Source organism: Neovison vison, chromosome 7 (genome assembly GCF_020171115.1).
Source record: "Neovison vison isolate M4711 chromosome 7, ASM_NN_V1, whole genome shotgun sequence".
NCBI lineage: Eukaryota > Metazoa > Chordata > Mammalia > Carnivora > Mustelidae > Neogale > Neogale vison.
Window position 1 is genome coordinate 160,186,084 of NC_058097.1, and position 21,858 is coordinate 160,207,941.

The 21,858-nt window shown below is 51.9% G+C and overlaps 1 protein-coding gene across 18 annotated transcripts in view; it reads left to right on the forward strand.

The window, feature by feature from the left end:
- MICAL2 (microtubule associated monooxygenase, calponin and LIM domain containing 2) overlaps positions 1 to 21,858 on the forward strand; it is a 213,252-nt gene that overhangs the window by 98,618 nt on the left and 92,776 nt on the right. For 11 of the 18 annotated variants that reach the window (XR_006385669.1, XM_044258839.1, XM_044258838.1 and 8 more), the window contains 10 exons: positions 629 to 719; positions 1,430 to 1,577; positions 2,682 to 2,881; positions 3,273 to 3,379; positions 11,838 to 11,906; positions 14,811 to 14,960; positions 16,423 to 16,545; positions 17,611 to 17,829; positions 18,039 to 18,140; positions 19,419 to 19,544. Coding sequence is in view for 14 of the 18 variants with exons in the window: in XM_044258839.1 (XP_044114774.1) it covers positions 629 to 719; positions 1,430 to 1,577; positions 2,682 to 2,881; positions 3,273 to 3,379; positions 11,838 to 11,906; positions 14,811 to 14,960; positions 16,423 to 16,545; positions 17,611 to 17,829; positions 18,039 to 18,140; positions 19,419 to 19,544 (1,335 nt within the window). In the remaining 4 variants the exon portion in view is untranslated. The remainder of the gene's footprint in view (positions 1 to 628; positions 720 to 1,429; positions 1,578 to 2,681; positions 2,882 to 3,272; positions 3,380 to 11,837; positions 11,907 to 14,810; positions 14,961 to 16,422; positions 16,546 to 17,610; positions 17,830 to 18,038; positions 18,141 to 19,418; positions 19,545 to 21,858) is intronic. The other 7 variants (XR_006385670.1, XR_006385671.1, XR_006385672.1 and 4 more) reach the window with 2 other exon arrangements.

Sequence of the window (21,858 nt, forward strand, 5' to 3'; positions counted from 1 at the left end):
GTCCTCCCCTGGGCTCCATCTGGGTCACCCTGCCCTGACCGGTGGGTGGGAGGCCATGGAAAATCTGGCCCCATCCCTAGGGCTGAGGCCGCTGATAACTCCTGGCTCAGCTGTGGGACCAGTTCCTCTCTCTAGGAGAGCCACGAGAGACAAGAGAGTCAGCATCTCTCTAGCCTGCAGGAAAGAACTAGAACACAGGCAGCGTCTGTCCTCATCTGTGCACACGCTGATGTGTTTCCTGTCACCATGAGTAGGGGTCGCTAAGCACGCCTCTCAGCAGAGTCTGCTCCACCAACTGTCAGGTCCTTTCAGTTCCCCGTCCTGCAGTCCCATTTCCTCCCATTGACCCAGGAACCCACAGCCGCCAACTTCTTCTGGCAACAGCGCAAAGAACGGTGTGATGTTTGTAAAATCAGCCAATCTTGTGCTTTTACCCTTGAGTCCCCCTGCGTTTGGGTGGACAGCTGAGGTCCGTTGCTCAGCATCTCATGTTCCCCAGGACCTCTTGCCCGAAGTCACGCCCTCCAGCGACAGAGGGCTGGTAGACGCAGAGTCGAAGCAGGGCTGGCCCCGAGACCAGCTTTGGGGAGATACCTGTGGGCAGCTGTGTGGTCTCTTTGGCTTGTAGGTGAAGCATTTGTACATCACTAAGGAGCTGCACCCGTGCCCTCTCGAGAGGCTGGGCTCGGTGAGGAGATCCATGAGCCTCTCCAGGAGGGGTAAGCCACCGCCCCAGGTCCTCGGCCAGGCTGCAGGGGTATAGGGTTGGGGAATGCTTTGGGGGCCCAGGCCTGGCAGCCCACTCGGCTCTGCTGCTATGACCCATGTGACCTTGGCCAGGCACTTCTCCTCTGTCCTTCCGTTTCCTCATCTGTAAAACCGGGACAAGGACAACATCAACCTCAGATTGGTTGTAAAGGCGTGAATATGTGTCGAGCACATAGGACATGAAAGTGAACTGTGCAATTGATTCACTGGGCCTTGCTTTTCCTTCCCTGTTGTTTCCCGTATGGAGATCTTGTCTCCCCAGACAGATAACAGGCTGCATGTGCTGCACTCTTTTCCTAGTGGAGGGAGGGGATGGTTAAATGAATGACTCTCCAGCATCGGTCTGGCCTTGCTCGGGTCACCATCCTGCTGAGGGGACTTTCTGGCTTCTGTCGCCTGCCCAGACACCGGCTCCTCCCCACCGCTGGGCACCCGGCCTTCTCAGCCTACCCTCCCTTCCCCTCCCACATTAACCACTGTTGCTGCCCCTGTTGTGTACAGCCTGCCAGGCCTTTCTAGATTTTTCCCCTGAAACGGCCCTCTTCTGTTTTCCTGGAGTGCCACCTTCTATCTGATGACTCCCTCGATGTTCCTCAAGAAGCAGCTCCGATGCACCTGCTCCAGGACTCTTTCCACCACTGTCTGTCTCCCCCTGCTGCAGAGCTAGACATCCGGCCCAGCAAGCTCTTAACCTGGTGCCAGCAGCAAACCGAAGGTTACCAGCACGTCGAGGTCACTGACCTGACCACATCCTGGCGCAGTGGCCTGGCCCTGTGTGCCATCATCCACCGCTTCCGGCCTGAACTGATGTGAGTCAGGGGTGCAGGCTGTACCTGCTGAGCCTTCCGTGGCCCGGGGGGACCCTGGAGACAAGGGCAACGAGGGGTTCTGCTGGAGGCAGAATCTTGGCTCAAAATACATCTTTGGACTGAGTTTTTCTTGAGTTTATTATTTTCTGTTTGCACTGATCGCTGTCAGCAGCTCAGTTGACCTGTGTTGCGAACACACCAGGAGCAGAAGCAGCCCCGGCTCCACGCTCGCACTCGTCCCCACATCCCTGCCATCACTGCGCTGGGGAAATGGGGCATTCACACCAGGCACTGTCCCCATCAGAGAGAAATTACGGGCAAGACCTCATTCTGGGGACCAGTTTGAGGATTTTACAGCCAAGAGAATTAGATCTGAGATGCAGACCAGTTAGCTGTGCAGCACTGGGCAGGTCACTTAGCTTCTCTGAGTTTGTTTTTTTGTCTATAAATTGGGAATGATGGCAGCGTCGATAGGAAGATTGGGCAGACTTTGTGATGTTGAAGGTCCCATACATGTATTAATGTTGAATTCAGGCCAGCTGCAGAGTAACCACAGCCACGAGCATGTTCATCCAGAAGGCTGAAAGGAAACTCACCAGAGGTTGTCAGTCGGCACCTTTAGGGGTGAGGCTGCCTCAAAAGGGGATGGGGTACTCGCTTGTTACTTTGTATGATGTAGATCCCTTGATTCTTTTTTTTTTAATACAAGATACCCATATACTTTTATAATTAAAAGCACAAGCACATAAAGGAACTATTTAAAAGTAAAATAGCTATAAGTTTTCCAAAGATGTAAATTATTTTCTGATTATTTCAGCCCAGGCAGCAAAGACATTGACATGGCCTAAATCTTATTTGGTCCCCACCCCAAGTGAGAAGGAGCCTCCCTGGGCAGTCGTGGGTGGGGGGAGCAGTGGGGTAGTGCAGGGAAGGCAGCAGTGGGTGGGGAGATTTGGGGGAATTTGGGGTCACAGCTCCTTCACCCCTCCCCACCTGCTGAGACCCAGCAGAATGTTGCCCACAAGGCTCCTTACAGGGAAGCTGGTTCAGCTCTTCACACCTCTGTCTCCTGTGCCTGAACTTTACCTCGTTTTGATTCTCCAGCAACTTCGACTCTCTGAACGAAGATGATGCCGTGGAGAACAACCAGCTAGCATTTGACGTGGCCGAGCGTGAGTTTGGCATCCCCCCGGTGACCACGGGCAAGGAGATGGCGTCAGCCCAGGAGCCCGACAAGCTCAGCATGGTCATGTACCTTTCCAAGTTCTACGAGCTCTTCCGGGCCACCCCGCTGAGGCCTGTGGGTAAGGCCCTTCTGTGGGGCAGGCTTCGCTGTGCCCTTGGGCCATCACCGCCCTGTGCCCATGTCTGGCTGCTCTCCACACCAGTGTCTAATGTTTTCAGGCCGGCCCCTGCCTTCCCTCTCACTTGGAGGCCAAACCGGGGTGGCCCCCACCCACCCAGACCTGTGTGTGTGAGTGGGCATGTGGGGCAGGGGCCACATGAGGCCGAAGGTCTGTCCCTGTGACTGGGAGGTCACTGTTGAGAGCTGTGTCGGCCCCCTACCCAGCCCATTCATATCTGTAGTTGAGGGTGAGGGAATTACTTGGAGGGATCTTATAGCAGTGACACCCCCTGAGCCCTGGGATAGTGGTGGCAAGGTCTGATCGCCGTCCCATTTTTATTTCCTAACAGATTCTTGGGGCAAAAACTATGGAGAAAATGCTGACCTCAGTTTGGCCAAATCCTCCATTTCTCATAACTATCTCAACCTCACATTTCCGAGAAAAAGGACGCCACGGGTAAGTTTTGGCCTGGTTTTTGTTGGATTTCTCTTTGCCCATGGATGGGGCCAGGGGAAGGGAGAAGGTCATGTGCTCAGTCTGTTAATGCTGATAAAGGACACAGATCGAGAGCCCACGGGAGTTATGAGTAAGGCGCAATTTATTGACCCTGTGCTGTTGGAAGTCCCCCTGGCACCGTGTTTCTGGCTTCAGTGACATACACTGGTTCTAGGAAGGGCATAGCTCAGATCTGAGAAGTCATGCAGCTGAGTATTTTTTTAAGTAAATCAGATGAGCCCTGCCTCCTAAGAGGAAGGGGAGATGATCTCTTCCCTAAGAGGAAGGGGAGACGATTTCTCACTTGTTCAGTTTTGATCAGTTATACCACGCCTGTCAGTGACAGAGTATATGGTGAGGCTACAGTTATACATTCTGTTCCATTAATTTCCTTCCTTCTTCCTGCTCTTCCTCCTTCTGTCCCTCCCTCCTTCCTTCCACAAATGTTGCCAACTTTAGGGCTGAATATTTGGGTTTGTTTTTCTAATTTATTTTTTTAAAGAGAGATATCAGGAGAAGAGGGAGTGAGGGAGGGAGAGAGAAAATCCCAAGCAGGCTCCATGCTGAGTGTGGAACCTGACATGAGGCTTGATCTTACCACCCGGAGATTATGACCTGAGCCAAAATCAAGAATTGGATGCTTAACTGACTGAGCCACCCGATCACCCATTTTTTGTTTGTTTTTTTATGAGAATAGCAAATACACAGAGGTAAATAAGGTATGCCTTTGAGGAGCTCAGAGCTGAAAGAGGTTCTGGAACTTTCTTAACGGCACCATTAGTGTCTCCGTGATTTTTATCACAGTGCCCCTAGATTGAAAGAAATATCTAAAAGTTCTGTTTACTAAGTAGTTAAGTCCAAATGACTTGGTACAGGTATTTTACAAGATGTATAGCACACTTCACCACATTTCCCTAGAAAATTTAAAGCATCCTATGGTTCCTCTGCAGCTCATGGTGGGGCTATGGGGTGCCTTGCTTGGAACATAGTTTGGGAACTGTGAGGCTAGTGATTTTATAATTTCATTCGAATGATGGTATGTCTGTGGTAGGTATGATACAAGTTATCTTATGTGATGTGTTCATTTTATACATTCAAAAACGAAGGACCAGAGATGTTAGGTGGCAAGTGCTCCTACAAAGCTTGCCTCTCTCCACGGGGCCCAGAGGGCTGCAGGCCTCTATGTGTGTCTGACTTTCTAGGTTGCCGACAGCCTCCTACTTGTGGTCAGTCATGCCTGGTCCTGCTCGCCCCTCCCCCCCAGGGTAGGGCTGGGGCCACGTAGCCTCCTGCCTTTGCCTCGGCTCTGTGAGCAGCGGTCACTTTTTCCACTGAGGTCTGTACTCCCTGCAACGTTGTAGCCTTTGGGCTAACTCCAGGAGCGGGCTCACCCTGTCTGTAGAAGGGCTGGGGAGGGAAGGTGTGCTGGTCCGCTGGGGCTTCCAGCAGAGCAGCCAAAGGGCTGAATTGCCCCTAGCGGCACTGTGGCCCCTGCTCCCCAGGCTGCCCCATTCAGAGGCTCTGTGTGAGGGCTTTGTGGCCTACCACATGTCCCACTGAGTGAAGTTTGTCTTCTGGAGACTGGTCATAGGTTCATTCCCTCTAGCCTCCCCACTTGAGGCTTCCCCAACCGAGCAAGCCAGGGCAGCCTTTCTGGGAACTGTCTGAGCCCAACACGGAACGCCTTTCTCCATCCACTTGCTTTCTCCACCACTTAGCCCACAACTGGGAACAGCAGGGGGAACTGGAGAGGAATGTTGAAACCTTTCACTCGCCACACCTCTGTTTACAGAATGACGGAATTCTAACAGTCTGGCCAGCCCTGGGTCACATGGGGAATTGTCAGCGAGGCCAGCCAGGCCCTCGGAGGCCTGAGAGGTGCTCACCCCACTTCCCACTGGCTCTGCTAGAAAATGCAGGGGGCATGGGCAGCTCTGTCTGGCCCAGCCCTGGCCGAGGTTCAACCATGTCCCCTGAGGGGCTGCCCAGGGTTTGCCCATCCTGAGAGGGGTCCAGTCCCCCTCCACAGCTTCATTTATGTCTCAGATTTGCCCTGCTGTTTAGATATGTAGAAAGATTAGGTCATTAAAGTAAGTGCTGGGGTGGGCATGATTTTTGATTGAATGCTTCCTCTGAGTGGGCTGGCGAGTTAGAAAGGCCCCTGGGTCACATTCTGCCATAGTCATCACCGCAATACCCCAGACACTGTCTACCACTCAGTGTCCGTGCACCGATCAGACCACGGAGTACCTCCTCCTCATCCACTGTGAGTCTTCTTGTATCTGGATACTTTTTAGTTTGGGGAACCTATTTGCCATGCTTTTTGGTCTTGACATGTCTCACAAGCAGAGAGAACGAAGTCCACAGCAGCATCCCCCAGGATGGGCATGGAGGATGTCTGCCTGGGACACTCCAAAAACGCACATCAAGGCTCCACTGTGGTTATACCCAGAAGATGGCCATGCAGTTAGGCACACAGCCCCCTGCACCCTTGTCCATGTGCCCTGATAGACTAGAGACGCAGGCCCAGCTGTGGCCCTGTGAGCGCGCGCTAGCGCACACACACACACACACACACACACACACACACCATCTGGACACACAGATGCATCTGCCTCCAACCTCATCCCCCTTTCTTCAGCCCTCTCCGACCCTCCCTATGCCCTCCTGAACTCTCAGAGTAGCGTCTTGATGCAGGAATTGAGAAGCCCATGTTTGTTCACAACACAGCATCTTCATCTGGAGAGGGTCTATTTTTCTCTACTGAGCCAGCCTTTAAAATCTCTTCCTCTTCCTGGTTTTCATGGTTGGTGTCAAGTTATTGTCTCATCCCAGATAGTATCCAAATCCCAAGAAAACTTACCAGCTTCAGGCAAAAGAGAAAACTTTTCCACCACCGAGGGCCTTATTTACTTTCAGAGAATGTAACTTTCCCATCAATCTGCCCAGAGAGTTGTCCCTCTCGTGAGTGGCAAACCGCTGAGGTCGATGGGTGAGCTGCAAATGTCGCAGGGCCAGGCCTGGCAAAGGGAGAGCTTGTGGATTCCATGTTCCCCTTCAGAAGCCCTTGGTTCGTTCCTGAAGATCTACCTCTGATCCTAAATGTACCCGCACAAAAGCCTGGGACCTGGGAAAATTGCTGGGGACTCCGGATCTCCTGTTACCATGGACCTCAGGCGGTATCTGAGCATACCCACATGGCCTCTGTCCTCCCGCATGTCCCCTCCTAGGCCTACGGCATGCGGGTCATGCCTGAACTTAGGGCCATTGCTGTCATCACACACGTGACAGTATGGACACACGCAGGACACTTGATGTCGGTTTTCGAGACAACATAACAGAGAGGTGTCACTTGTTCATGAAAAGCTCATCCCAGAGGCCAGGGTGGTGGCCGCAGGGTGTTTATCCTCTCAGCCAGCTGATGGTGACACAGGCTCCCCTCCAGCACTGTTCCCAGGACCTGGCTGGTGTGGGTGTCTGGTCCCAGCAGTCAGGGTGCCCGCCCAGCTCTCCTCTTCTCACCCCTCCCACACAGACACTTTCCAAAGAGCCGGGCGCATGAAGTAAGGAAGCGTTTCCTCCATCCAACGGACCTGGTGCCTCTTTGATGCGGGGTTCTCTTCTCAGCACTCCTGGTGCTGGAGGTAGAGCTGAGAACAAGACAAGCAAGGACTCTGCCCGAGGACGCTGCCCTTCTAGGGGGAATGTCTGAATTCCTCTCCACTTCCCCAGCTGCTCTCACAGAACCCCCACCCAGCAGCCAGAGCTCTCCTCTAAGTTTCTAGTGCTTCTCAACTCGGAGACTTGGGGAAAGTCCCAGAGGGCCAAAAGCACAGGTGCCGGGCAGCCGGGCTGAGCTAGCACAGGGCCTTTGAGTTGCCCCTCGGGCCCCCACGATTTGTAGGCCAGTCACTCTTCTGTCCTCTGTGCCACACAGCCAGGTGTTCTGAGCGGTTCACAGAGTGAGTACGTTAGAAGCCAGGCAGACAAACACGTATTTAGGTCTACCGGGGATTTGGCACATGCTTGAACCTCTCCGAAGGTTTCTTTGCTTGTCTGCGGACTGATTCCGATCATGTCAGCCCTGCATTGCATCACGGTAATTGCATCACGGGAAGACCGGGTGCACAGACATGTGCTGTGGTTCAGAGACCCTGCCCAGCCAAGTGGGAAGGCTGTCCCTTAGGAGTACTGAGACAAGGCAGATGCCTGTTTCCTGAGAAAATGAGTCAAGCTAGCACGACCGGACCCTCGGTTCGGCACTGCAGCCATGATCGCGGGACACCTTACGGTGTGCAAAGCAGTCTCATATGTATCCCATTTGTTCCTTGTGTTCTCTCTGGAGGAAGACGGGGCGTGTATTCTCAGTCTGGTGGTCGAGAAGGGGAGTCTTGCCTGTGGGGACACTAAATCGCAATGTCCTGCCTGTAAAATGTCCTGTAGTAAAAGTCAAAGTTGGACCTGGAATTCAGGTTTTCTCATTTGTTAACTGGTATTAATCTAAATAACAGTGTGTAAGAGGTATACAGTGCCTTATAAGAAGTGTTTTATGTACAGGACTTTGTGAGCTGGATAGTATATCCAGGCAAGGAAATAATAGACAAGGAAATGGCAGTCAGAGAAGTTAGGTGATTTTCCTAAGGTCACACAGCTGGGAAGTAAGTCATGTCAGAACTCAAATTCACGAGTCCTTACTAGTCTGTTACTGAAGGAGAGAAGAGTTTCCTGCCAGTATCATTGGCCTAAATATCCCTGCTGCCTCCCTACTTAACCAGGCCATTGCCTGTAATGGCCAATCTTTCTTCCTATGTCCCATACCTAAATTTCTCCAGAGTTAGGCTATACTTGCTAGTAAAATATAAAGGTTGTTTCCTTTGGGCTAAGATCACATGGCGTTGGGCTTTGGGGGGACTTGGTTATCTTGTACCAATCAAATAAATAATCAGACTAGCAAATACATATATTTTTTTTAAAGTGGAGATACCAATTAGTTTAATAAATGCCCTCTGGTGCATGGACTCTTTCAGGTCATTGGGAAATCATGGTAAGAAAGTGTTCTTAGGGGGTAAGGCAGGAAAAAATTAATAGCAAAAGAAAGTGAACTGTTTGTGTATGGCTGGGCACCATAAGTGTTTTCTTCCTTCTTGTACCCCATTCTTTGTAGAGCAAAATAGAGTCCAAGGAGATGGGGGTACTAAAGTGACATTGGCTTGCAGATAGAGATATACAGATGAGAAAATGTTAGGTAAATCCCTAGGTGTGAGTTTTCTCCACCTTTCTGTTTTAACCTCGCTCTTTAGTTGAGAATCAGTGCTTCCATGAGAAATCCGTAAGGAAGAGTACAGACCGTTTGGGTATGTGTGTTGCCAACCTTTTCATATGGACTGCGTTTTGTTGTCCTATGGGTCAGGGTGAATCAGAGGAGTGGAGGTTGCCCCACAGGCTTCTTTTATTTCCCCTGAAGGATCTGGGGTCTTCTCAGGTGCTGGGCACACTCCCTCCCAGGAGCGTTTCTCGTGAGCCTGCGGCTGGTCTACTGGGTTTGGTTCTCCTTGGCTCTGATGTTGGAACATTCAAGCCTGGAGCTGTTGAATGCAAAAGAGAGAGTAAGAGGTGTCGCTCTTTGAGAGAAAAGCCAAGTCTTCATTTAAGGTGGAAACAACACAACAACAAAACAAGAGAAAACCCTAAGATTATGCATGCAGTGTTCTTGTTGGGTAGGACGCCCTGTACTTTCTCAGGCCCCTGTCTCAGCCAGCAAGCCATTCACAGGCGGTGGAACTGGGGGCCCAGATGGCCTGCGCCTCTAAGACCCAACATTGTTGTGAATAAAGTCATTTGTTTCTCTTGGTGTTTGCCCAAGCGTTTGGGTTGAAATCATTTCCATTCACAGAATAATGATTTATTAGAAGCTGCGAAAAATGCTAGAGGGAAGGCAGGGTCCTTTGATCTGTTGTTTTGTGCTCCCCGAACAAGGGAAGGGTCAAATTTTTGAACAAATATCAATGCCTAAACTGTGGTGGATCTTTTCTTTGAAAATCTTAAAGGTGCTGCTAAATGTGGGAAGGGGGCAGGGGTGATGGGACTACAGAAGCTGGGGAAGCAGGTGCTTTCTGCTGGGAGCAAGTAGGCACACAGTCATGTGTGCTGGGGGCTCTGAGCTCTTATAGCAGAATAGGCAAGAAGTAAAAAAACCTTCCCATGGTGCCAGCAAGGGCAGGAGAGGTGAAGCAGATTGGGCCGTACTGGGTTCAAGGGGAGAAAATGGCCAGCAGCCCTTCCCCCTGCCTACCCAGTGGAACAAAGGCTTGGATGTAAGCTGGCCTTCTCTGGAGGGCCCAAGTGCGTAGGAGTCTTGGGGGTGGGGATTCCATGGCCCTCAAGGGGCTGGCTGTATGGAGAAGGCCCCCACTGGAGACCGGTGGTCGCAGGGTCTGGGTCGTCTCACCGTAAACATCTTTGCTGCAAGCATTTTTGCTCTGTAACCAATCAGCTGTAAGGCAGCTGTGCTGCAAATGAGAAAAAGCACAAGAAACAAAAAATGGGCAATCATTAAAAAGGATGTAATGAAACACAAGAAACAAATAACAAAATTAAAAGGACTTCGTTGTGAAATACAAAAGATTTGACTTCTTCAGAACATGTAATGTGGATTCATGGCTACACCTTGCAAACAGCTGGTTTCATTTCGCAGATCGTACCTAACTAAGCACTTGTCTTCACGGTCTTTCGTTCATGCTAGTATGTGTTCTTTGCTTACTGATCCATCTCCATGTTCGACATTACACGTTTTCTCTTTTCACTAAACGTTCTTCCTAAAGAGAGGTGTCCTAGGGCGCCTGGGGCGCTCCGTCCATTAAAGCATCTGACTCTTGATTTCTGCTCAGATCATGATCTCAGAGTCTTGAGATTAAGCCCTGCTTTGGGCTCCACGCTAGGCGTGGAGCCTGCTTAAGATTCTCTCTTCCCCCCTTATGCCCCTACTTTTCCTCTCTCTTAAGGAAAAAAAAAAGAGAGAGGGCGTATCCATTTCCAAATACAAGGATGCATATTTGTGACTAAGCGTTATGTTGCCTTGTGAGCACCTGTTCCACCTGTTGTTTGTGCTTGGCCTTTTGTTACGAGTCCAGCAGAAGACCTCCCAAAGTTCTGTGGGAAATGCGGGTTCAAAACTCTGTACCACTATAGAGACCATCATGAGGGCTAAGATTTATGTAATATAAAAACAGGAGTACTGTGCGGGGGGAGAAATGAAGCCAGGCTGTCCATCAGCCAATGAACTCAAGCTGTCAGCCCATTATCTCTGTATCTGTTACAGCAAAATTGCTTTATACCCAATGAGTTACGTGGTAAAAATGCTTGTGGCTAAAGTGCTTGAGGCCAAGCTGTCTGCAGCAAAGATGCTCATGGCAGAAATACCAGATATGGGTAGATAGACAGGTCTAACCCCAGGGTCAGGATAGACTTGCCGGGCAGGGTACAGAGGAGGCTCTGAGTCCAGCCCCCAGTTCCCAACCCAGCCCACAGCCCACAGCCTCACTCCATGTGTGCAGCTCACCCACCCACCCCCATGGGAGATAAAACTGACAGTGTGTGTGCCCTTTGGTGGCCCTTGCAGGGTCGCAGCAGTGGCCTTGTGCAGAGTGGGGGTTCTCCAGATTTCAGTGTTCAGATTCAAGCAGCAGAAATTGGGCTGGAAAGTCTTATGAGTAAGGCATCCATGTGATTTATTGTCTAATCAGGATACTTTCAAAAATGAAAGCAGACACACTAAATAATTTTGCTGGGGAAACAATAAATTAAAACGGGCACACAGAGCTGTGTGATCACTATAGTTCTGATGTCCCCTTGAGTTGATAAAGTATGGTTTACTGGCATTTGCAACAGTGACCAAATGGTGGGCATAATTTGCCATTAAATTATGCAAAGCAGCCAGATAGCTGTTCTGAGCCCCCAAGAATCCCTGCCTGTGGGGTGAGCAGTGGCACCGGGTTGCAGGAGGGAGGGGGTGTCCTTATGGCAGCATGCTATGCCAAGGGGCATCAGCAGGCCTGTGACTGCTCAGAGCCCAGGGTCACACCAACCCCAGAGATGGTCCCTCCCCTGCCCGTGTCACAGGGATTCTTTATGTTTAGGGATGTTTCAGAATGATTTTTGGGGATGTGATTCCCCAAAAATCCCCTTTGATGGAACCCCCTTCACATACACCGGTTCAGTAAGGTTCCCTCCTCTGAATAGAAATCTGCATCTGTCCCAGAACAGGGTGACCTGTGTCCATGTGTCTCCTGGGCCAGCAGCTGTTTGCAGGCGGGTGGCATCCCCAGGGCTGGTGCCAGGCCCGCTCTAGGGCCTCGGAGCGGTTGGTGGAACCACAGACTTCGCAGACTCTGAGCTCATGACACTTTCTTGGCCACTGCAGGTGGACACCCAGACTGAAGACAGCGACATGAACAAACGGAGGCGGAAAGGTTTCAACAACCTGGACGAGGTTCGTGCCCACGGTGTCCATTTAAGCAAAGGCTGGTTGCCTGGCAGCCAGTGGCCACAGCTCTGGCCCTTCCCTTTCCTCTTTCGTGAGCCACTCGGTTCCAAGCTTGGCTTGATGGAGAAACCTTCGGGCTCTGGTCCGCGCCCCCCACCCCCACCCCGCTACTGTTAACTAGCTGTGTCAGCTGGAGAAACAGAGCCTCCCAGGCTGTGCCTCACGTCTGTGAAAGGCAGATGCTACAATGGAAATGTAGGCAACTTATTGCGGGATTTTTAAAGACTAAAAATGAAGGGGAATATAATGTGCCGAGCATGCTGTCTGGCACCTGTGTTAATCAACACAGCATCACTGTTAGCAGGGGGACTAGTAACCAGGCACCGGGAGCCCTTCCTGTCCTTGAGCCATAACTTCTGCCTTTTGTTTTCTGCACTTGTCTTCAAGGCAAATGTCCCGGTGCCCACAAGTGCCACCTTCTGGTGAAAGCCGGAAATTACAGGCTACTTTGTCAAACGAAGCACCTAATCTCTCTCCAGACATGGGTTCTGAAAACAGTGACTTTTATAACAAAGGGAGCTACAAGGCCCAATCTAGAGGGTGGGAGGAAGCTGCCTGTTGCTTACCCCATTTTCTGGGAGGGGCAAAGGGGTGCTCTGATAATGGAACCCTGGAGTTCAGTTCACGTTTTAAAATGTGCACAAACACATTTTATCCAATGGGTTCAAATCACGCTTGTCCGATCCTTTTCTAGACAACTTGATCCTCTCAAGAGCAGTTGGTTCTCCATTTCTTGGTGCTGGTGTGATCAGGAACCTAGTGAATATTCCTAGTGAACCTGAATAGATAGTTGAAAGGAGGAAGCAGAAGCTGATGAACAGGGTGAGGGAACCTCCCACTTCCCTGGTTATGGGGTGTTGGCTCTCACTTGAAGTGCCTGTGATTTGCCCCTGCCTCCTCCCTGGAAGTTTCCCTGTGATGCATGATGTCTCAGGTGGAAACCTGCTCCTGCCCTTCATCCGTGGCTTCTTTGAGGGAGTGTTTTTGCTCTCTCTGTTGCTGGCAGCCCAGGAGTCAGAGTGTGGGAAGAAATCGGTTGCACCTGCCCTTCTGGGTTGTTTCTGGGCTGATCTGAATCAGGCTTCACTAAAGTCAGGCTTCACTAAGCAGTAATTCTTTCCAAATTCTTGCTACTCAAAGTATGGGCCAGGAACCAGCAGCATCAGCCTCACCTAGCAGCTGCTTAGAAGTGCCGGTCAGGGCCCACCCCAGACTAAGGACTCATCTGAATCTGCATTTCAAAGAGCCCCATAGTGATTTGTATCTGAGCAGTGCTAGTCTGCGTGACCCACTGTTCTGGCGACTTTGGCCTTGTGCCAACAGTGACGCTCCAGTAAACCTATGGTCTTCCACTCAAGACTACAGCGATATGCAGAGTTCCATTCTGCACTTTGAAGTGGAGAGTGACTCTTTGGTCCATGTTTATCCAACACTTCAAAGTGGCTATGCATATAAGGTTTCACTTGGGGCTGGTGCTCTTAGGGAATCTTTAAGAAAAAAAAATCAATTGACCTTAGCTTGCCTTTTCCCATGACCTTTCTAAGTGAACATATCTTTGTTGTCTTGAGAACATCTGTTCCTGTGAGGGAGAGGCCCTGCCTCCCTGGGAAGGCAGATGGCCTACCTGATTCCATGGTGGCTTTTGCTGCTGAGGCCTGTGGGAGCAGGTCCTTCGGCAAGGAGAACAAACATTGAACCAGCGAATGCTGGTAATTTTCCAAGTTTTATGTTTTAGCAGATGAGCTCAGGAAGGCTCTCCTGGAACTCCATTTTATAAAACAGCACAGCCAAGTGACCATAGCTGGCACCTCACCAGTCAACACTCACATTGGTATCAGGGACACAAGCAGTTCTAAACTTTGAGGCATCTTCTCCAGAACACATAACCCTAGTCTGACCATGAGAAAACACCAGACCAACCCAGCCCGAGGGACTCTGTACAAAATAGCTGACCAGTGTCCTTAAAAACTGTCAAGGTCTTGAAAGGCGAAGAAAGATGGAGGAACTCTTATGCAGGAGGGAGATTGAGGAGACAGGCTAAATGCCATGTGGGACCTGGGCTTGTGTCCTGGAACCCAAAGGACACCGCTGGGAAGCTGAGGTAGCCCGAATCAGGTCTCTAGCTTCGTTAAAAGAGCCATGCCAAAAAAAAAAAAAAAAAAAAAGCCATGCCAATGTTCATTGCTTCGTTTTGGTAACAGTACCACGATTATTCTAGGTGCTAACATTGGGTGCTTCTGGATAAAGGGTAGGCGGGAACTCTGTGCTGTCTGTGTAACTTTTCTGTAGATCTGACATTATTTCCAGATTAAAAGGTTTTTTTTTAAAGATAGTAACCACAGAGCAGGGCTGGTTGACGTTGGGAGTGGGGCGCAGAGGAGAGGAGAGAAGGAAACCCAAAGCCTGTGCCTTGCCTGACTGACACCCCCTCTTGCTTCCTTCATCCCCCCTACTCTTAACCTCTCGCTGCCACACAGTGTAATTGGAAAACGGTTTTGCTGGTCACTTTATTATTATATTTGACTCTCTGCAACAACCAGGTGAAGTGGGCTAGGTTCCCATTTTACAGGTGAGGGAGCTTCAGAGAAATGAAGTAAATTGCCAAGGTCCCTAGGCAGGGAGGTGAAAGAGGCCGTGTTCAGACCTTGTGTGGCTCCCAGGTGGGTGTGCCTGTCCCTCGGGAAGATGTGAGCATCATCTCAGGGGGTGTCACCAGCCGCTCCTGCCATGCTTCCTTGGACCCTGGCGTCCTTCTTCAGGAAACTGGTCTGGTGTCCTGTGTCCCCGGGCCACTCTCTGATATCTGGGTTCTGGGATCCAATAACCGATGTGCCCCTTTGGCGTTTGCAGCCTTCAGCCTATCCCAGCCGCGGCCTGCGCTCCAGTCCAGAGGGCAGCAGCGGGCGAGAAGTAGGAAGCCAGAACAAAGTCAAGTCCATGGCAAGTCAGCTGCTGGCCAAGTTCGAAGAGAATTCTCGGAACCCCTCGCTCCTGAGGCAGGTGAGTCCCGTCAGACGCTCACTGGACCTGCCTTCCCGGTGACCGGCACCTGCTGAGAAGCCAGCAGAAACGTGCAGGCCTAGTGGGGGATTTCAGGCATGCCAGCCAGGCCTGGCTCAGGTGAGACGGGGGCTCCTTCTGGATCAGCAGTCCCAGGAGGGACGAGATAGCACATTTAGGCCATAGCGAAGATTTGAGGCCTTAGGAGCCTCCCATCTCTCTACAGCTACTGTCTCTGCCATTGTAGCCTGAAAGCAGCCATGGGCCATACTGAAGCAAATTGCACAGCTGTGCGCCAGCAAAACTAATTTACAGAAACAGGCAGTAGGCCGGCTTCAGCCTGAGGACCATAGTTGGCTGATGCCTATTCTGCCCTGGAGAAGAAATCCAGAATTTGGTTTTGCCTTGTGACCACAACCTGATTTGCAACCAGCTTTGAGATAGTATAGCATAAGGGAGGTTTATAGACACTGGCTGCCTGGAAGTCTAAGTCCAGAGGGAGGAGACCTGTGCACCCCAGGGGAAATGAAGTCATAGCTCTCAGCTCCATGGGAACCAACCCCCCCAAGTGTTCTCTGATGTCCCCTCCTCCATGTTCCCTCGGGTCAGGCCGGCAGGGCTGTGGTGTCCGACCAGGGCACCTGGGAGGCTGAAGGAGGCAGACTACCATGGGGCAGGCTGCACACCAAGCTGATTGTTCTCAGACTCTGACTCCATGGTCTGTTCTGCGTGGTTCATTCCTCTGAATTGCTCTGGGATGCCATCATCAAATTACAAAATCTTGGGACAAGGGGTTTGGTTTTTTATTGGAGAACACCTGTTGTACAACAGAATTAGGCTCCTCTCAGGAGAAGGACAGACTCTAGGTTAATCAAGCTTACAGGCGATCATAAATGTCTCCCTGGTCTTGACGGGGGGGGGGGCCCTGCCCCTCTGGACAAACTGGCCTTCCCCAAGAAGCCAAGTTTTGTTCAAAGGGAACCATTTTCCTGAGACTTGTGATGATTTTCCTCAATTGCCCCTTCTAGAGGTTTGGCCCCTAAGGGTCCCGAAGTGTTAGTCGAGGGTTCTCTTCCATTGGAAGGAATGTGCTGTCCCTGTCATTTCATGTGCAGGAGAACTGGCCATTTCCAGGAGGATGCCAGGGCTGGCCACCTGGGCTTGGCATAGGCTCTGGCAGTGCAGGTCCAGTGGCCCAGGTCTGAGCCAAGAACAAGGCCTCCCTGGGATTTACACGTTGTCCAAGAGAAGGGGACTCCAGGACTTGCTGTTCACATGGACAGAGAACCAGGGTTCAAGTTTCCCTGCTGGGCCTCGCTCGTGGGAGCTCAGCCCAGGGCTGTCTTTGCACTGCAAACTCTCTCTGCCTGCCTCTCTTCCTCTCCCACCTCCAAGTGTCTGACTCTCCTTTTCCTTCGTGTTTCCTGTGGCTGCTTTGTCGGACTCACCTTCCTCCTCCCAGGAATGCCGTGTCTCAGGGATAGGTAAGCCTGTCCTGCGCACTTTCTCTGACCCACCTATTAACCCTCGCTGCTCCAGGCCAGAGGAGCCTACACCCAGCCCGTCACCTCCTCTGAAAAGGCAGGTAGGGCTCCTTCCAGTGGACCCTGTCTTGGTGAAGTCAGAGGGAACTTTGGTCCAGAGGGGTGGGGTTGGTGTCTCTCTGTGCGCCCCAGGTAGGGCTGACTGTAGCTTCTCTGGGAAGGCAGGCAGAACTTGAGGTACAGTCCATATAGGTAAGAATAACCAGGTCTACAGCTTCTGGAAATACATGCCAGCCCTGAATGTCGTCTGCCCAGCTGCTGTGCTCCTGATGCTTTATTTGCTTGGGGGGGGAGCAGACCACATCTTATGGGGATTTGGGGTATTTGGGGGGATGCTCTGGGACTCTTAGCTTTATTGGCAGGCCAACTGGATAGGAGATTTCTAAGTAGACAGACAAGTGACAGGGATGGTGAGATAAGCTTGAGGGGGGAGGCCAGTTGGCTGCACACCACTGAAAGGATAAGGCCCGGGTGTGGAGACCTCCCCTGGTGCTGGTCAGATAAGCAGATGAGGACCCACCCCCTGGGGCCAGGGAGGCCCCTGGCAGCCGTGGCCCAAGGCTCTGTCCAGCCTGCATCTCTGGGTTTGGGGTTTGAACAGAATCACTGTTCTTGAGTGCAGTGTTCAGAAATGTCTCGCCCGCAGCAGGAGGTCGGTGTTGCTCCCATGGTGGAGGCTGGGTGAGGTCAGTGAGGGTATATGGCAGTTATGTTAGGTCTGTGTGCACAAAGGAATCACCTAGAGGGCTTTTTGAAGAGTATTTCCAGCTGCTACCCACCCCCAGGCCAGTTAAACCAGACGGTCTGGGGGTTGGGCCCAAACTCGGGTGGCCTTTTCTAAGCACCCTAAGTGACTTTTGTGGGCAGCGAGGACTGAGATTGGGCTCGTGGTGGTTTTGACCTGGTGGGTCTGGGTTGAGGCAGGATGGGGTGTCGCTAACAAGGATGGCAGGTGAAGGAAAGTCAGTACCTGAGATTAGCGGGGAATCCGACTCGCAGTGGCCTCTTCTGTGCCTTGGTCCCCGGTCCTTGTGGGGAGGGCTCATGGCGGGGGTGTATGAATGGGCCACAGTCAAGAAGGAAGCTTGACTTTCCTTCTCTCCCAGTTCCCCTCGGTGGTTGTGACGGGGCATGTGCTCCGAGAACTAAACCAAGTGTCTGCTGGCGGCGGGTGCCCGAACAGGCCCTGGAGGGCCAGAGCCAAGTCGGACCTGCAGCTAGGTGGGCCCGAGGCTCCCGCCAGCCTGCCTCCCACCTGCCAGGGAGCGCTGGCCCTTTCTGGGGTGCTGCGGCGGCTGCAGCAAGTGGAGGACAAGATTCTCCAGGTGAAAGCCCTGCCCGTGGCCCTTCCTCTGTCTCTGTCTGGGGTGCCTTGCTTCCATCCTCTGTCCCCTCGGCACTGGGTGGGCTCCTCCTCGTACTGTTCACGCCCCGTCTCCTATCTCATCCCACCGCTCTCCTGGAGGCAGCCACCATCGTCTCTATCACTGTCTCTCTCTCTCTCTCTCTTTCCCCTCTCTCACCTTGCCTGCAGAAGAGGGCTCAGAACTTGGCCAACAGGGAATTTCACAAAAAGAACATTAAGGAGAAGGCAGCTCACCTTGCTTCCATGTTTGGACACGGGGATTTCCCGCAGGTAAACACAGGACTTTCAGAGCCCCCCAGGAAGCTTGATGCTGCACACCTGGCAAAGTGGCCATGAGTCCGTCTCCGGAGCTTCATTTACTCCCACTTCCTCCTCTTCCAGGAGGAAGAGATTGGGCTCATGGTGGTTTTGACCTGGTGGGTCTGGTTGAGGCTCGAGATGGGGTGTCACTAACAAGGATGGCAGGCGGAGGAAAATCAGTACCTCAGGTACTGAACCTCAGAACTTGAACCTCAGGTACTGATTTTCAAGCCACTAAGGAATTCAGGCTAGTGTCTAAAAAAGACACGGATGAGCTGATGCAAAAACACTAGATCAGTCATGACAAAGGGAAGACCAAGGTAGCAATGTAGACTCAGGTCAAAGGAAAATGTGATGAGCAGAAACATATGCTGTTAGATCCTAGACAGGCCTGAGTAGGTGCTGAGCTTCCTAGGAGGAAATACAAAGAAGGAAAGCTGGTCAGTTGCAGGCATCCCATCCCAGTGGCTTAAATTGAGGCACAATGGAGAAATCTCCCCATGGCCCTGACCATGGGGATGAGCCAATCTAGGCTCTAACCTGTGCTCTGCTTTTCCAAAAGGCAGCATCAGGCAAGCAGAATGGCTTTGCCTCAGGGTGGTAATAAGCACAGCTTTCTCTATGTCAGGTACTGACCTAGAACCTTGCTGAAAAGAAGAGGGAGTTCGTGGCAAGGAGAGGGAAGAGTTGCTAATGTGATGCCACGGGCATGTGTGTGTCAGTGGCCCCCTTGCTTGCAGAGAGCTGCTTTCCTTTGGTCTCCTCCAGACCTATGTGCTCTGCTACCAGGCGGAGTCATTGTCATGGGAAGGAAGTTTTTTATCTAGTTTGTTTCTGGGTCCCAGGGGCCATAGAGATGCTTGCTGTGGCCATCTGCCCCATAGTGGCCCCAGGGTTCTTCTCTCCTAAGTTGGCAGCAGCTCCTTCACACGCTGCAGAGTGAAAGGATTGGGAGTTCGCTGTGGCATTCTGTCGCAGATGGACACACAGACAGGATGGGTCTGCTCCCGCTACTTTGCTGTGATTAAGGGAGCCAGGTTGGTTGTAGCAGAATGCAGTGTATCCAGGAGTCAGACAGTCCTGCTGGGCTCCCCAGACAGAGGCTTCTCTTCCGTCCTGAGACCCACCCAGCTCTGGATTTCCTTTCCCCTCCCTGAATGCGTAGGCGTGGGGCTACACAGTGGAGGCGAGCATCGCTGCGCGCTGCCCGGGGACAATCACCATTTGCTCTGTTTCTGTTCTGTGCAGAATAAACTACTTTCTAAAGGCCTGTCTCTCACTCACCCTCCGGCTTCTCCCTCCTGCCTTCCGTCTCCCGATCCAGCTGCTGCTTCCTCTCCATCAACTGTTGACTCTGTTTCTCCTGCCAGAAAGGTAGCTGTCCTGAACAATTAGCTTCCCCCAGTCCCTGCATGTTCTGAGATATTCTCCTGCTCTGCTTGACCTGCACAGACAAGCATCGGGAACTTGCTTGGCTTGGCTGCAATGAAAATGCGTAAGATCCTTTTCAGCGGTCCCAGATTCGGTGGTTCTGTGTTGGAGCAAGCAACAAAGCGGGACAGGCAGCTCATCCAGCAAACATTACTCGGGGCCCATCCCAGGCCACCGTGTGCCAGATGCTGACACGAGGAGGACAAGGGCACAGCTTGCGTACTCCAGTTTTGAGGACAAACAGTGCGTTAGGCAAGAAATAGGCGATTGCCAGTCTGTGGCTGTTTTTGACCCAGCAAAACGGCAATCTCACATAACGAACCTGCCGCTTTTCAGTACTGTCCCTTGATTCTGGAGGATATAAAAGGCAAGTTTATAGGAACCCAGAGGGGAGAAGCCAGGAGGGGATTCACAGAGGAGGCAATATGGGAACCAAGTGTCAAAGGTTCCATGGAAAGAGAGAGGCAAAGGTTCTAGAAAGGTCTAACCTGTGCAAAGGAAGTTATTCAGGGTTTTTGTGAACAGAAGATTCTGGTGCAACTTGCTTTGGGAATAAAAGTATGGAAATGTGGCGGTTGAGGTTGGAAGTCAGCCCACTCTTCATGTTAAGGAGTTCCATTCTGCCCTCTTAGAGCCATTGATGCCACAGCTCCATGTTCTAGAAGGAGGACTCAAGTAGCAGGGCAGAGGTTGGCTCAGAGGAGGGGAGGAGGTGGGAAGCTAACTTCAAGTAAGTAGATCATGAATTGCAACCCTAGAATAATTTATAAACTGGGGTTCTGGAGCACTTTTCATGGTTTCCATTGTCCCCCTCTAGTTACTGTCTACCTCTTACTGTCTACCAAGTAAGCTGAGAACTCTAGCAGGCTGGGGCGGCAGAGTGATGGTCTCCAGGAAGCTTGGCCCTTGGGCTGGATGAGCCTGAAAATGAATGTGAAGCCCGCTTCTTCAGCTGTCGCTCGGGAAGTGGGTCTTGGTCTCTTCCTCGAAAACTGTGCTCCTCCAAACATACCTGGTCTGTCTCGCTCCCCCAGGCTCACCTTGGTGCAGAAGGCTAAATGTCCCCCATCAGAGTCATGGCTCGTTTGCTTCCATGCTGTTAGACTGAAGGACAAACCAGCCATCTGCTGTTGCCTGAGTGGAAAATTAGTAGCTGCCTCTTGGTTTGTAGCTGAGACCTCCACTGCTGTGGGGAGAAGGGTGCAGGTAGGGTCTCTAAGAAAGGAGCAAGGGATATTATCAGCCCCACCCCCTCCAGTATCCCCAGTGAGGCTATGGAACATTCCCGGCAGGGCAGCAGGAGGTGGCCTAGGGCGGCACAAACACCTCTGACCTGCAGCTCCTCTGAAGACCGCCTCGGCCAGGATGCCTGGCGTCTTCCTCCAGGTCAGCCCTGGTCAGCTGTTTGGCCTCAGGGCTCCTGACCTGTCTGGGATTTTCTGTTTTCTCATCAGCAAGAGGCAATTCTTGGCTCATGTGATAGCAAGCTGTCTGGGTGGGGACTGACATTTTTGTCGTCATCCTCACCAAAATTCCAGAGCAGCCCTTTTGCCCAGCTTGGGAGAAGAGCCTCCCCTGGCCATTGGGGGCGAGGGTGCTTCCTGTTACAGTGCCCTTCATGAGACAGGAAGGGACGAGAGTGCCTGGGCACAGACAGGCAGCAGCTGGTGCTTCTAGCTGAGTAGCTGGGCCCACGCCGTGCTTCTTTCCAGCCCCCCACCTCTGGCTGGCCCTGGTCAGTGTCCCCTCTAGTCTCTGCTTTTCTTTCATGCTCAGGGTGGCCTGGCTTAAGGGCAGAGCTGGGGCCAGAAAAGCCCCCACATGTCCCAAGTTCCCTGACTTGGTTTCCTGTAGACATTGGAGCTCTAGTTGCAGGCAAGAGGCAGCCCCCCAGGCACATGCGGGCTACCCGCATGTCTGATGGAGACGCTTCTCATTGGGAGGCATTGCTCCGTCATCGTCATGCTTCAGTGAGGCCCTCGGCTGCTCCTCCACGGGGCTCCTCAAGCAGCTTTTAACCAACGTCACTCATGAAGTGAGCCAGCAAGTGAACATTCAGTCATTAAGCAAACATTTACTAAACCACAGACAACTCGGTGTCAGGCCCTTTGGGCTCTCGGGATGAGCATCAGTGATCTGAAGTTACCTTCCTTCCCTGATGCGGCTTGTATCCCAGTGGATGGAAATCAACAATCAGTGACAATGTAATATATAGGTAAAGACGAGATAGTACTTCCTCTGGAAAAATTATAGCAGG